Source organism: Stylophora pistillata, chromosome 8 (genome assembly GCF_964205215.1).
Source record: "Stylophora pistillata chromosome 8, jaStyPist1.2, whole genome shotgun sequence".
NCBI lineage: Eukaryota > Metazoa > Cnidaria > Anthozoa > Scleractinia > Pocilloporidae > Stylophora > Stylophora pistillata.
Genome location: NC_142526.1, coordinates 6,270,621 through 6,282,557, shown reverse-complemented (window position 1 = coordinate 6,282,557; position 11,937 = coordinate 6,270,621). Strand labels below are relative to the sequence as shown.

General features: G+C 39.7%; 2 protein-coding genes across 2 annotated transcripts; both read left to right on the top strand.

Moving 5' to 3' along the window:
* The first annotated feature begins 324 nt into the window (after window positions 1-324).
* Window positions 325-2,700, top strand: LOC111343341 (uncharacterized). Its single transcript, XM_022950500.2, has one exon. The coding sequence runs from the start codon at window positions 716-718 to the stop codon at window positions 1,577-1,579; it is 864 nt and encodes a 287-aa protein (XP_022806235.2). The 5' UTR covers window positions 325-715; the 3' UTR covers window positions 1,580-2,700.
* A 2,370-nt stretch (window positions 2,701-5,070) lies between these two features.
* LOC111343342 (uncharacterized) lies at window positions 5,071-9,894 on the top strand. The gene has a single exon (XM_088730192.1). It carries the CDS (start codon window positions 6,795-6,797, stop codon window positions 8,034-8,036), a length of 1,242 nt encoding a protein of 413 aa, XP_088586318.1. The 5' UTR covers window positions 5,071-6,794; the 3' UTR covers window positions 8,037-9,894.
* The last annotated feature ends 2,043 nt before the right edge of the window (window positions 9,895-11,937 follow it).

The following is an 11,937-nucleotide window of genomic DNA, read 5'->3' as shown; positions in this document are numbered from 1 at the left end:
AAAGCTGAAAAATCTCAATTTGCGTTAGCCTCGCTAATTTTTTCTGGCGAGTGATAATAATTTAAGAAAGAAGTTATTTCCCTTATTCTCTGATGAGACCTCATTAATACGTCAAAGATACGTTGACGTAATTGCCTCTGGACATAATTTCTGCAATGCTTTGTACAGCTTACAAAGAACTAGAAAAGACACTGTGTTTAACGGATTAGAAGTTGAAAACCGCATGCATTATTTAGTAAGAATTTTGACGTCGAAGGAATTGTCATGACACTGCTATTAAAACTTCGATAGTCTCACAAATACCTTCGTTCCAATTAGATTTTTTCCAGACACTTTTTGGTAAAAGCTCTACTAGCAGATGCCTAATGAACAGAACTACATTATAATCACTTCTTCATCTACCCCAAAAGGAAATATTTTTTCAAGCGCTTATTACTTCTCTGTTACGTAAATTAAGCACTGCTTCAGCTTTCATAACTGATCTACATCCTGTCAAAGACTTAAGAGCTTTTAAAGCATTGAGCCAGATGCCAATATAGTGAAAGTAAACCACTGAAGAAATGTTTACGTAGGATGAAAACAAGGCTTTTATAGAACTGTCATACGTGCGCTAAAAAGCTGCAGAGAAAGTGACAGACTTTGAAGTTTTGGAAGACAAAGCTTGGCGAGAGTTTCGGAGTCTTTCATAAATATTTTACGCTCGTTACGAACCGTCATGGAAGGGAAAAAAGATTCAGAATTCACGAAAAAAGTGCGGTTCGACTTAAACGAGGAGGTTTTTCTTATTCCAAGCAAATGGGATCGACTGAGCAAATGTAAAACTGCCACTGCGAAAAACATCGAAGGACCGGTGAACAAACAGAGAAATCGTGCTGTCGCAGAACGCCGGTTTGAAGTGACTCGAGGTAAACAAAACAAAACTAAAGACAGAGCGACAAAGGTTGTGTCGAATCGCGAGTCGAACGGGAAGCTTTCAGATAATAGAAGACCAGGTTCTACGCTCAGTGTGAAAACCAACAATGGTAGAAAAACTGCGCGACATATAGAAGGAAGAGAAAATGCTAGCGTTACAAACTCGACGCCTCCGGGTGAACGGAAATTGAAACTGTATCATCGACCTTCCCAAGAACTGCAAAACCTTGGCCTTGTTTTACCAAAAATTCCATATACGCCAGATCTTAAAAAGGCGATCGAAAACGCGTTGCAAAGACCTAGACGCAAACCAACTTTGGATAATGGACTTCACAGTACTATAAAAGACACACGTGAAAACAGGACTACGGCTTTGGAACTTCTCAACTCCCTTTCTAGGGAAAGTGATAGAGAAATACCTCAAAGAAGGCTGTCGGATAGTTCTATAAGGACATGGGATAAAAAATCGAGAGAAAATAAACAAAACCCGGACAGGGAAAGTGATTCTAAATTTAGCGAACTTTCCTCAGATTTTGATGGCTCGTGTCCGATCTCCGCATGGAGTCCGAGAGAAAATACGATTACCTTGCGGTCAGATAAAACACCACCTGTTCTAACGAGAGGGCGCTCTATGCCATCAGTAATACCAAGCAGCATACTTTACTAATACATCGGTGGTGTTCTCTGATTTGATCGACCGACTCTTAACAGTTGGTGGCCGATCATGAAGGAGCTATATTTTCAGTATCAATACCTCAATCGCATCAACACTGACGTGTCTAGTTTAACCGGGTTTGACTGCATGGATGAAAATCGTGTAGAAAAGGAGAACTAAAAAATTGAATTTTTATATAGGATTCAAGTAGTCATTAGCTTGTATTTTTAATGTGTTGAATTCGAATTCGACAAACGTCGGCTTCCAAGAAGCAACTTCTATGAAGAAAACAAATTTAAATACGGTGTTTAACCGAAAACAGCTCTCAAACACGTTTAAGCCCGTCAAAAGTTTTCAGTAGTTAGGACGTTACTCTAAATAAGATTAAGTCAAAGTACTTATGGAGACATCAGATTTGAGCTTCCAGGATCCAACTTACCTTGGCTATACCTTGGCTATAGACCACATGATATTCTCTCATAAGTTCTTAAATGAGCAACCTACTAGTTATTTAGAACCTATTATACAAGAATACCACCCATCAAGAACACAGAGATCATCAACTCGTTTACAGTTACGCATCCCACCTATTATATCCAATTCCTATGGTGGACGCGCTTTTTCAGTATCTGCACCGAAACTATGGAACTCAATTCCCGAATATATTAAAAGAGCGGAAACAGTAGAAACATTCAAAACTAGGCTTAAGACATTTTTGTTTAAAAAAACATTACTGTTAATAATTACTTATTCTTTTGTCTTAATAATCTGTTGTTAGGCGCATTGAGATCGGAAATGCGCCCTATAAGCATCTATTTATTATTTTTATTATTATTATTATTATTATTATTATTTACTTACACTATCAGTTTTCATGGAAAAATGTTCACTTTAAGACAAATTTTATCTCAGTTATTCACTTATGAAGATAGCAAAGTTGATTTACGAAAAAAAAAAGATTAGTGTTACCAGGCAAAGTTTGATAAGCCTTTTATGATTGTTGAAATTTGAAGAAAAAAGTTTAATCCGAAAGAGTAGAGTGAAATGTAATAGTTAAATGTAAATAGAATAGAATTCTGTTATCTCATGATAGCCATTTATGCATTTCAATTAAAATCATTACCATTATCATTGTCACGTCGGAATTCGTCGTCATCATTTGCATTTATTGTCTTAGCTGATTCATTTTCGATGTCTGTTCCTTGTGGGGAGTTTAGGAAAAACCACGACGACAGCGGCAACGGGAACGTCGTTAAACAAAAGATTAAATGAGCAGAACAGAGGCTGCGCACAAACGTTATAAATATTTGTAAATTTATTTGCGTCCTCTGCAAAACAACAACGTGAAATGAGCAAACTTTACGATGACTGGAGAACGTAAACGACGACGATTTTTTTTTATCATTATTATTATTTATTTGTCTAATTTCCATATTCCTACCCAGTTTCGCGATAGTTTTGACAGTTAAAAACAAACTAAATGACTGTAGAGTATCGCGAGATTCGTAGGTAAAATATAAGTTCATTTTTGAACCGGCGTTATCCACGGCATCGCTGTCATCGTTTCTGAAACTCCCTAATAATTCTGTGGGAGACACGGTGGCCTTATGGTCGGGTCAACATGTCTTGTTCTTAGGCAAAACACTTTTATACCGCCCCTCTTCACCTAGTCAGGGAACGAGACTTCTCTAGCTCCATGAATGGGAGCTGGTACTGGGGAATTGTCAGGGAAGCATGATGATGAAAACAGACGAGCAAACAAATTAGTGTCGAGCCTACAGAAATACTGCAGCAGCGCCTGGGCACGAGTATGTATGTAAAACCGCGCTGTATATGAGGGACTGGTGACTAAGGAAAGGAGAGGTCGAAAAGTTACTTAACATCCCCAGAAGAAAACATAGAATTAGGGGACAATCATTATTTAATACCGGAGGGGGGGTCGGGGATCACATGATATTCACGGGGAGCGTGGGGGGATCAGTCGTTGCTAACAGCGTATTAAAAGAGGTTCACGTATGATGCACTATCCTTCGCAGTAGATAGCGCTATTTATGCAATAGCGAAAATCAGACCTGAAAAAAATCAGGCCTGTACGGGATTCGAACCACTGACCTCTGCGATACTAGTGCAGCGCTCTACCAATTGAGCTAACAAGCCAACTGGAAGCAGGCCGTTAAGTTGATTCGTAATAAACCCGTAATGATAAATCAGATACAATGAATATATGAAGTTCATATATTCATTGTATCACATTAGTAACAGCCAAACTCCCCTCTAATTCTACCACTTCCCATCCTCAACTCCCCCCCCGGCTCTTTCCGTTGTGGTAGAAACTGCGCTACTTGCATCTCTGACGGTCTTACTAACTATACCTTTTTTTCTACCGGCGAAACACGTACCATTAAATCTCACTTGACCTGTGACACTAAAAACCTTATCTACTTTATTCAGTGTAACCGCTGTAACTTACAATACATAGGAGAAACTAAACGACGTTTAAAAGACCGTTTCAATGAACACCGCCGTACCATCGATAAACCTAACTCTAAATCTAAACCTACTACAGCGGCAGAACACTTCATTTCCTCTCCTAACCACTCTGCTCACGACATGGAGCTAATCGCCATCGAAAAAGTGTTTTCCAAGAGAGACTCGATACGCAAGTCCAGGGAAGCTTTTTTAATTTCAAGAGGCAACACTATTTATCCAGATGGCCTTAACGCTCGCGAAGAAATGTATTAGTTTCTAGTTATTTATCCAATTTACCTTACTTCATTTCTATTTTTGCTCACTATTTCTATTTTTATTGTTATCTCATTGTCAATCAAATTAGTTTTACATATTTCCGCTGTTACATCATACAGCTATCTATGAAGCATCATCCCAATTCTCTGTTAATTCCCACTGCACCTGAAGAAGGATGGTTTGGCCAGCCGAAATATAGTGCTCCGTCTTAAAAATTTACTTGTCTACGTTGTATCGGTCTTGCCTCGATATTTATATTTCATATTCGTTATTTTGGGCCGATCAGATCATCGCTGATCCAACGTACAAGAGTACGAGTATCGTCCACGGTTGCCTGCTGAGCATTTCACACTTAAAAACAGCTCTGATGAAAAGTTTGACAAGGTTTCTCTCGCGCGCACCACAATCCATATGTTGTGCGCACAAATGAAGGGCACAGGAATTTTGACTGTGATCGATATTAGCGGATTAGTGTCGAATTAGCGGCTGTTAGCGGATCTACATGACGTCAAATTCATTAATTAATTACGAACCCTTGAGTCCATGAGTTCATACAAATGATGTACTTTATCCAGCTTTTCGACTTAACCCTGTTTTAACGTTTGACACGCCTTTTGTAAATGAAAACCGAACAAACCATGACTTTCAAATCTCCTTACCATCTACCAAACAATTCTTATGATCTTAGTTTTCGAAAATTTGGCATTGGACTGATCTGAACCTATAATCTCCTCTAACTGATATTTGTCTTCATTCTCATCACTCGTCTGCTTGATGCTGTATTAAAATTGTAAGGAGAAATTCAGTTTTGGTCAATTATGTAATTTTAAGGGTCAACCCAGGATTCGACATTTTCCCCTCCTGGAACTTTGCAAAATATTACATGAAAAAAAAAATCTGAAAATTCGCTGATGAACCAAGTTGTATTCGAGGTTCAATGCTTTACAGGGAATCTTTGGGATTAAGTTAAGACGAGCAACTGTCAGTTTCGTTTAATACGGAGAAGGCGTTCTTAGCTAAGTGTGTTTAATTTGACCTAATTAAGAACGAGGTTATTAGTTTGCTAGATACAAGGGTGTTAGGGAATCAAACTCTGAATATTGATTTCTTTCTGTTGAAGATTACAAGAAATAGGATCTTGCATACCGGCCTTCACAGAAACATACATTATGGTGAGCAACTCAAACGTATAGGACAACTGCTTCTCTTTTGTCTCGTTCTCGGGCGCCCAACATTTTCCATTGTCTCTTTAACGTAATAATTGCTAGAGCACTGAACGTTAAGCTTTGCTTTAAAAGAAAAGCTTTGATTAATTGCGTTCAGATTAGTGTCCTCATAATTATAAAGGCACCCAAACGCGTGTCTGGTTCAAGTTTCTTGTCTAACTCTTGTAATTTCAGACGGTGTCCTTTACGGCGTGTCGCGGAAAAGTTATAACTTATGCGTCAAAACAGCTGAAGAGTTCGTAACTACGAAGATATTTTACACCAACATGCCACAAAAAATGGAAGGACGACGAAATCTCCTTCACTGAGAAGAAGTTTGATCCGAACACATCTAGATTGGTCAGTTTTAAACGGAGGCAACCCATAGTTACGTTGTTGAGTAACTGCTATTCTACAAAAACAAACTCATATATCAAAAAGTGGCTCCGAAAAGAGATCTGATAATTATTTGATCGAGCGTGAAACTCGGTCGTGGCTGTACCTTCTAACTTGCCTCTCGGGAGCAACACTGACCGGAAAATAGACTGCGGTATTTACTTCAGCGTGATCTAACAGAACAGGACGTGCTAAACTGATGCAATGACAAGAGACAAAACAGTTATTATATCTTTCACCTCATTTAAAGAGTGTCTTGTAGAGTTAAGGGGTTACGCAAGAATCTCGTTAACAGCAGATTAATAGCAGTTGTATACGTCGAGAAACTTTGGCAACAATCACGTTTCTTAGAAATAGTTTGCTATATAATTTTAAGTGTTCCTCCCAGTGAAAAAAACAACCGACGACCTGAGGCTAGCATTGGGTACTTGACCAAACTCACAGCTCAGCCATATTGTTGAGTGGTAGCACAGTCTGTTTTAATTAACAATCGTCTACCTCTGATTAAGCAAGCAACGTTCGCTATTCTACTATTTCCAAGGGCGTTATCGAAGTTGGACGGAACCAGTGATCACAGATGTAATTAAGCCTCACGCATAAAAGAAGTCGGCCTTATTGTAAGTTATAGCGTTGATACAGTTGATATAGTCATCGTTATAGCGTACTAGTAGTTGGTCACCCGCTAACTTTCGTCTGCATAACACTGTCAAGCGCCCAAGGACTTTTTCTCGGACATTCCTTTTACTGCAGCTACGCAAACCACCCGGCAAGGAAAAGGGGTGCTTGTCAATCAGCAATTCGTAGCCGGTTAGAAAAGTGAAGAATGGATTGCTCTTTTAGCGGGAGAGCTCTTCAAAATCTTGTCTGAGCTTTTACAAGAGATGTCAGAGCTTAAGGAAGAAGAAATAGACCCCTGTCATTCAGACGCAAAACTGACAGACAGCAACCAGTCATCATTACGGACAGTTTTAGTCCGCTCAGTTCGCATCGAGAAGCCCGCAGCTAAAAAGAGTAAACGAGTGCGGTTCAACAGCTTGGTGGAAGTAAAATTTATTCCTAAATGCAAGAGTGAAAAAAAGAAAAAGACAAAATCTCAAGTAGATTATAAAGAAAAGACGGAGCCGTTGGAAGTTACCACAAAGAAAACATACCATAGAATCCAGGCTCGTAGAAAAGATATTAATGTTAAGGGTGAATTAAACCTTCACGCGCAAAGGGTTCCCACGACAACGGAAACTTCTCGTGAGACTGAAGTAGGGGATTCGTGCACTGGAAAAGGTCCTGAGAGTTGCGAGATGGGATTAAATCTGGACAAGAACCGAAGTACTGCGAAGGCGAAGAGTATGTTAAACCGGCAAACCGTACACAAGAAGACAGGGACTGATAAAGACTCAACTCGGCTGAATGGATGTGCTCTTAAATCGCGAGTGACAGTTCGTAAGAGTTACGTAACGAATAAAGTAACCCTCGTCGGAGATTATAACGGGAAAGCCTTACGATTATGTCCATCGACTTTTTCAGTCGCACCTGACCTTCAAGTTAGCGAGTTTTCGGCATTGAACACCAAGAGAAAGAATGTCCAAGAATTTGGTTCCGATAGAGCGCTTTGGCGGTTGGAAAAACAAGCTGCAAAGTTTTGCGAGGAAGCTAAAGTACTGATTGCTAAGGTGACAGAAAATACCGCTGACATGCAATCACATTTGAAAGTCCAGCCAGATACTACCCACCTAGCTGGAAATTACAGACAAATCTTTCCAACGGAACACATCAAGGAGGGTTTTACAAAATCAGCAAATGTCAAAGATCCTTCTTCGTTCGGAAAAACCGCCAGTCGAGATGTATTTAGTACAACCAGGTTTCCGCACATTACGCACAAGAAACAGCAGAGCATTGTGGGGCCGCGCCAGAAGTCGTCTTCTGAACTCTACTTGCCGCAGCTCCTGTTTTATGACGGGATTAAAACGAGGAGTCCAGTTGGTGCAACGGATGATTCCAGGGGAACTGGCACTGTTAATAAGGAAGCACCTGGTAAATTTGAGCTAATACCTGGCCCGGAAGAGGCCAGAAACGGGAAAATTGTGATCAGCTATTCGTATGGAGCCACAAAAAAGCTAGGATGTTGATAAGAAGAAATCGACTTATGTGTTGCCAACTCAGCGGTCAATCATAGAGCATGCGCAATGGGATTGATTCTGGCCAGCCTAGCACCATTTACCGCGAAAAATTTCAAAGAAAACATAACAAGTAACCGCTAGCTCGCAAAATAAGCAAGAAAAGAAAATTGAAACGTTCAAAAGTAGGGAAAATGAAAACTCAGACTTGAGACAAGGCTTATACAAGTACCGGTATCCTGTTGATTTACCATTCTGCTTTGAGCTTCATGAAAAAGTTACGCTTTTAAAACACCGAGAGTTACGGACTTGTGTTATTGTTTATAGCTCGTGTGACAGCACGCCAGCTAGTCATTACAAAATTCGCACATGCGCAAACTTTTGACCGCTGTGTTAGTGTTACCTGATATTGGAACAACGCATGCGCATAAAAAAGTTAGGACTGGAAATTACGAGTCAAACTGTTTTTTTATTTTTTTTCTTAATTAAGCGTCGGTCGGCTTTACTGGTCGAAAATGAAAAAAAAAAAATTCATGATCGAGTTTATTTTTTAAAAAACTTTGACTTAAGTGTTGATAAGCAAACCGATCCAACAACTTACTTTGATAAGTGCACGATGTTAGAGTTGTCGGGGTTACAAAGAGAAAATTAACTATTCCCTTCGAAGACTTTACATCTAGTTTGTGATAACAGTAGCTAGTATGTTTTCCAAGGTGACTCAGTTTCGTTGAACAATTTTACAGTTGCTGTTATATATTTCTATCAAGAAGGAAATATGAGTGTCATAAGAGAAAGCAAACGAGTGAAAAAAAAAAGCTGAAGTATTTTGAGCGTTCTGTTTTTCAGCTTTTAACCTCAACGCGGACCCTTTTAGTAATCCCTCATCTGTGATAATGTTTATATTTTTGCTATATTGTACACGAGTTACGTAGTGTTTTTCCGGCATAAGAAAGTGGCAACATCAAGAGTGTCGGTGCTGTAATGTAGGCTTCAATATCGCCGGAGCTGGAAAAAAAAAACAAAACAAAACAAAAAAAGCAAAAAAAAGAAAAACGCCGAGTGGAAGATAAACATGAAGGTGAAGAGTGAAGATAGATCTGCAATCTTCTCTTAACAACAATCGAACATATTGACTGCAGATCTAGAGATTTGAAATAGCGTCAGCCGTCTCGCTCTTTGCTTGCTCTTGTAGAGAAGCTCCTTGTCGGGAAAACAACAAACACGAGTTCTACCGATTTATTATATTTGTCGTCCGCTTTAATCACAATGTTATAAAGCACTTCATTTTTCGCTGGTAAGACTTTCGTCGCGCAAGATGCTAACCAGAAGAACAGCAATTTCACTAGCGAAAGGTTGCAAGAGAAGAAAAACATTTTGGATATAGAAGAAAATATCTCACAAAACACAGACCGTTTTCATTTCATATGCTTTTACCAATAGCAATGGTTGGTACAAACTCCAAACCTGCCGCTACCTCTAATATATGTTCACGTGATGCAAACGTGCAGTTATGGGGGGGAGGGGGGGAGAGACAGCACTGCTAGTGCGTGTGTCAAACAAACCGTGCGATTGAAACAGGTTACGGAGGAAGTGTATTCGTGACGGGGAATGATCACGAAAGCTGTTAATTTGTATGACCATTCAAGTGAGCTATCGGGGAGCCGGAGAGCCTCAGCGAGAAGAGACTGAAGTTTTTACATGTCGTTAAACATTTCCGGCGCTAGAACAAAATAACTTCGGCAGAGATGCAGGAGAACTGACGAAGTTCATGTCCATGTTGACATCTCTTCTGTCTCTCCTTGATTTCACTCACTTGAGGTGCTTTAAATACCATTGCGATGAGCCTAATAAATGACATCTCCTTTTCAAACTCCGCAATCAGATTAAAAGTCAAAGCGCACGCCCAGAAACGTGCTATGTCTCCATCACTTGGTTGCAGTTGCCTGATACAATCGCGTGATATTTGTCATGGCCGTGTAAATAGCGTTTTTCGTAGCAACAATTCTTCAAATTTTTCATTTAATTTCCAATTAAGAAATAATTAAATCAATTAAAAGGAGCGTAATAAATAACAAGTAGCGACCACCTCGAAGCTTAGGAAATTGAATAAGATAAAACAAATGCCAAACGGCATTTTCTTCCCTTTAAAATTTTAAGTCCTCCGAGACTATCAAGCTTCTATCGATTGCTAAGAACCTCCTACCCCACCCTGATGACAATTATTTTTTTCTGGCTAATGTATTTTAGGTTGGAGCAGACTGCTCCAACCTAAAAGACGTCTTTGATGATTTGAATGCTGGAGCAAAGACGAAAGCCTTCAGATACGGTTGAACAACATGACCGTAGATGCCTAAGATTCTTTTACTTCATGATAGTTTTGATACACTGTCAAACAGACAAGTAATCAGAAATGAGGAAGCCATCAATTAGAGGATGGTGCTTTTTTATGTGTCATTAAATTCTGGGGACCAGCGAACTGAAAAATTTGTAATCATCACGGAAAGGGAAACTGGAAGACACGGTAGCTTAGCGGTTCGAAACATAGCTTGACATGGATCATTGTGTTGCGTTGTTAGTGAAGACACTTCACTCTGATAGACACTCCTACTTCGGAGTATTAAGGTCTATGGCCCTGGTAACTAAACTATCAGGCGCGCCTGACGAATTACTGGGGGAGGGGGGTCAACCTGGGGGGTAGCCATTCCCCCTCTTGGAGGGGAAGTGGCGATACTTTCAGTCACTTTATACTTCTCAGATCGGGACAAGAGTCGGCGCCTTGTGGACCACTAAGTTCGAGTGCAGATTTATCTTTTCATCTTTCATTTTAGAAATTAGCTTTACGGAACTAGGAGTTTAAGGTTAAACGCCTTTACCGCTCTTCCCTTCAGAGAAAAATTTTGCTTCTGTTCTTAAGAGCTCGGACCTAAGAGTCTTGAAGCGCAGTTCGAGGCTGCATTGAGTTTGCGTGAGTTGTGAAGCTTTTAGAAGCTATTGAGTACATAATCTGTAGTGTAATTGAAAATTGAAGTCAATTAGCCTCCAAACCACTAATGTTTGAGAAAAACTGTAAGATATACCACCCCGGACGCTTGCGTTACCAACAGAGCGCTCACTCTACTGATCAGAGTGTGCCGTCAGTCAGGTCAGAGGTTGCTTATCTTTTTCATCTCCAATCCTCGACACAGTTTGCCCACCACGAAAATTTAAATTTAATTGTCATTACTTTCGATCTGCCTTATCCTTAGCCATTTTTGTTTCGTCTTGGTATATCACTGCCTCTTGCAATTTTCTTTCCCAATGAGCTAATATTTTGCGTCACTGTATCAATCCGCTCCGAAAAAATTATAAAAGTTCCCGTGACGCACAGGAACGACATTCAAGAAAAGCATCATTGATAACCCTTAAAGTGTGCCTGAATATACGCTGGATGCCATTCAAGTTACGTGCGTGATCCAAAATAGCTAATGACATCTGCCACTCAGAATTCGAAAAATGCACTTGACGGGTTTACCCAAGGCAGCACTTACACTCGTCATGTTTACGACTCGCTCTCAGGCCCTAAAAGGAATTGAACTCCCAATGATAGATTTAAGATTCAAATGAAGCTATATATCAAAAGACGGCCGTCTTGGATGTTTTTGGTGCACCTATGGGTAGACAAGAAGCCAATGTCTTTCCCCATCCGTTACATCCTTTCTCTAGCTCTCTCGTTTTTTTTTTTTTTTTTTTTTTTTTTTATCGTTTAAATGGTAATATTGTTGCATTTAAGTCAACAAAAGTGATAATGTGTCTCGCGTGCCATTTATATTGCAGTATTAATAAAACCCTCTGATATGTTTCGCTCTGCTCGTGGTAATCAATCATTTTTATCAATTCACAACGAGTGTGTTGATACTGATATTGAACTGGCAGC